The sequence below is a fragment of the Malaclemys terrapin genome, chromosome 3, assembly GCF_027887155.1.
Source record: "Malaclemys terrapin pileata isolate rMalTer1 chromosome 3, rMalTer1.hap1, whole genome shotgun sequence".
Lineage (NCBI taxonomy): Eukaryota > Metazoa > Chordata > Testudines > Emydidae > Malaclemys > Malaclemys terrapin.
Window position 1 is genome coordinate 1523941 of NC_071507.1, and position 3379 is coordinate 1527319.

Here is a 3379-nt window from a genome sequence, read left to right on the forward strand (position 1 = left end):
GAGGGATGGAGTGAGTGGGGGGTGGGAAGAGGTGAGGAAGGGGTGGGGCCTTGGGGGAAGGAGCGGAGTGGGGATGAGGCCTGGGGCTGAGCAGGGGAGTTTGGGGGTCCTCAAAATTTTTAAAATCAAAATGGGGGTCCTCAGGTTGCTAAAGTTTGAGAACCGCTGGCCTAGATGACCTGACAGCTCGTTTGATATACAATTCTACAACAACGCAGGCCTTAGATGTACTTGTTCTGCATCCTTCGCAATTGCTGTCATCTCCCTTTCCAAACAGATTACTGTGTTATTGCAGTAACCAGCCCCAAACCGAGCAGCAAAATGCAGCACTGTGGCCACCATCTGTCATTCTTAAATCAGGGATTCCTGACCCTCTAGGAAGTTGCAGTGCTGGGTTTGCCCTCCCTGGGCTTCAGAAACCTCTGCCAGGAGAATAAAATATGCAAATCTGAATTGCTGCTCACACAAAAGTCAAGCTGGACTGAGTGCGGCGTGCCAAGGTCTCTGAAGGCAGGACAGGACAGCCCGTATCCGGGCACTGGGTCTCGGAGAAGTGACCGTCTCCCCACGGACTGGGGACGGCGCTGCAGGGCTGGACACCTGCCTGTCCAGCCCCTCACCGTGGCGGGTCACTCCCGGCCCGGCCAGGCTGCTGGGGGCAGAGCTGCGGGGCACCCCGCTTATGGGGGCTCAGGCGGGAGGAGCAGATGTCCTGATTTGATAGGGACAGTTCGGATAGTCGGGGCCTGTCTCCCCCGTCCCTCTGGGCACCCCCGCCGGGACACCCCCCTGCAAAGCCCGTGTCCCCCCCCCGCAATGCGCCCCCCGCCCGGCCCTACCTTGGGGTCCCGCTCGTAGTAGCACTGCTGGGTGCGGATCCAGCGCCCCACCAGGTGGTCCCGCACCGCGTGCGCCAGCGCGAAGAAGTAGTCGCGGGGGGTGGCCACGTTGCGGTCCTTGACCAGCGTGAAGTGCAGGTGCCGGTTGAAGCTTTTCCGCACCTCGGCCACGTCGCCCAGCCCCGCAATGCCCCGCACGCTGATCTGCTTCCGCTTCTCGCTGTCGCTGCGGGGCGCCGCCATGGCCGGGATGCGGGGCTCGCTCGGGCTGGGCGTTGCGGGGCTCGCTCGGGCTGGGCGTTGCGGGGCTCGGGGCTCGCTGGGGGCCGGAGGCTGCGGGCTCGGGGCTCGCTGGGGGCTGCGTAGCCGGACGTTGCGGGGCTGGAGGCTGCGGGCCGGGGCTCGCTGGAGGCTGCGGCTCGCTCGGGGCTGCGCTGAGGCCGGCCGGCGCCCGCTGCTGCAGTGGGGAGCCCGGCGCCTGCGCGCTCGCCAAGCCGGGGGTGGGGGGGGGAGCTCTGCAGCCTGGCCGCGAGCCCGGCGAGCCCAGCCCGGCTCGCAGGAGCCGAGCTGCTGCCACGCTCCGCCCCGGGCTCCCCCTCGCCGGGGTCTGCAGCACCAGCCCGGACCCGCCGGCACCCAAATCCGAGCTCGCCAGGCCCGCGCGGGTTTAAAGGCTGGTCCCCCCGCCAGCCCCAGGGGGGTTCCCTGCCCAGCTCAGAGAACCAGGTTCTCTCGCTTTGTAGGGAGCATGTCCCGGGGGAGCTGCTGGCCTCGGCAAAGAGGTGCCCCCATCACCCCTCCCAGGAGTAAAGGTAACAGCTCCTGTCCCACTCGCGTTGTATCAAATCCTGCACCCCCGTTTTTCCAAGTGACTTTGGTGCCCCCCTTTTCAGACACGTCCAGAGGGCCGGGTTTTCAGAGCTGCTCTGGGCTTTCTGGAAATCACCCCCCTTCCAGCTGGGCACCCACAATCCCTAGCCCTAGAAAACAGGCAGTGAGGCGTGGAGCCATTTGGATAAAAGGGGGCTCAGGCTCGTTGGCTCTCCCTGCACCCCTGGCTTCATTGTTCCTAAACCCTCCCTCAGAGCTCCTGTCAACACTGGTCTGGAGCAGCAGCAAGAGCAGCTCTTTCCAAAGGGCACAGCCCCCCTTTCCCTCACTAGCTCCCACCAGTCCCAGCCCCCCCTCCCTCCAGCTCCTAGGCCCAGCTTACTTGCACAACCACCTTGGAGTATGTCTCTCCAGCGCCACCATCCTCCAGTCCCATCTGCTCCTTTCCCTCTCCCCACCACCTGGTCCAGCTCTTGTCCCCCTCTGACTTCCTTTGCCATATTGCCCAGGTGCCAGCAGAGGAGAGAGGTCACAGAGCATCGGGGGCACCCTGCTCTTAGTTCTGGTGCCTGGCCCCATCTGAAAGCAGCTAGGAACAGGAATTAGCACGAAAGTCCAGTTTTGGCCTAGTAACCTGGACTGGAGGGAGCGCACTCAGAGGCTCTGTGGGGATGGCGCACATGCAGTCCAGTCATGGCTACGAGTGGTGAGGGGATGGAGCATGGCCAGTTGTCTGTGGAAATGGCATAGATGCAGTGTGGTGAACGCTAGGAGCTGTGAAGGGATAAAGCATGCTCAGTGAGGGTGGAATCTCTGGAGATCGTAGCTGCTAAAATCTAAGTCTCTACTGAGCCCATACAAAGGGAGATTTTTCAAAAGTGTGTAGATTGGCCAGATTTGAGCAGTTCTTCATGGGGATGGCAAAAAGGCACAGCTGTAAAACAAAGGCCACTCCCTGCCCTATGTCAAGTCCTTGTTCGAAAGCAAGGGGTTGCTGGAGATTCTGAAAGAAAAGGTCAGAGTTTGTTTGTTTTTTAAGTTGCAAAACATTTCCCCCTAACCTTGTTCTCAGAAACTGTGGAATAGTTTGGCTGAAATGAAAACTATAAATACATAATTCAGTTTCAGACGGACAAGCAGCATGGAAAATTCCAGCCCTAACAGTTAAAATTTGGCAAAGTAATTAGCAACCAAAAACATGGTCTTAAAATCGGAAGTGTTGGGCAACCTTTAACAGACACTGCTACCAGCCCCTATAATATTAAAGGCACAGGAATTGCCAGACTGGGTTCCATCTAGTTCAGTGTCCTGTATGACTGTGTCCAGCATCAGTTGCTTCAGAGAAAGAGGAAAGACACTCCACTGGACGCACATCATAACCCACAGGGAAATTGTCTTCCTAAGTCTTGACAGTTAATAGCTGACTTATGGCAATGAAACCAAGCCCAACCCTTCTGAAGGTAAGCCCATCGGTATGATCCTGGTCAAAACAAAAATGGAAATACTATTCATGTATCACACTTATATAGCAACTTTCATCCCAGGACCTTGGTATGTATTCAGAAGTTAGCTTCTTCTATTGCAACATGGTAAGATGCAGTGTTTTCCCACTAACACTTAGTGAAGGTAAGCTGCTATCAGTGCAATGACCTGTTATACAGAGACCATCACTCCACAGTACCACACATTAATCCAAATAGGAAACATCC

The 3379-nt window shown here is 57.7% G+C and overlaps 1 protein-coding gene across 1 annotated transcript in view; it reads right to left on the reverse strand.

The window, feature by feature from the left end:
• Nucleotides 1-1303, reverse strand: part of PYGB (glycogen phosphorylase B) — a 36875-nt gene extending 35572 nt beyond the window's left edge. Inside the window, exon 1 of the mRNA XM_054023400.1 lies at nt 840-1303. Within this exon, the coding sequence (XP_053879375.1) occupies nt 840-1082 (243 nt within the window). The 5' untranslated portion in view covers nt 1083-1303. The remainder of the gene's footprint in view (nt 1-839) is intronic.
• Nucleotides 1304-3379: the final 2076 nt, after the last annotated feature.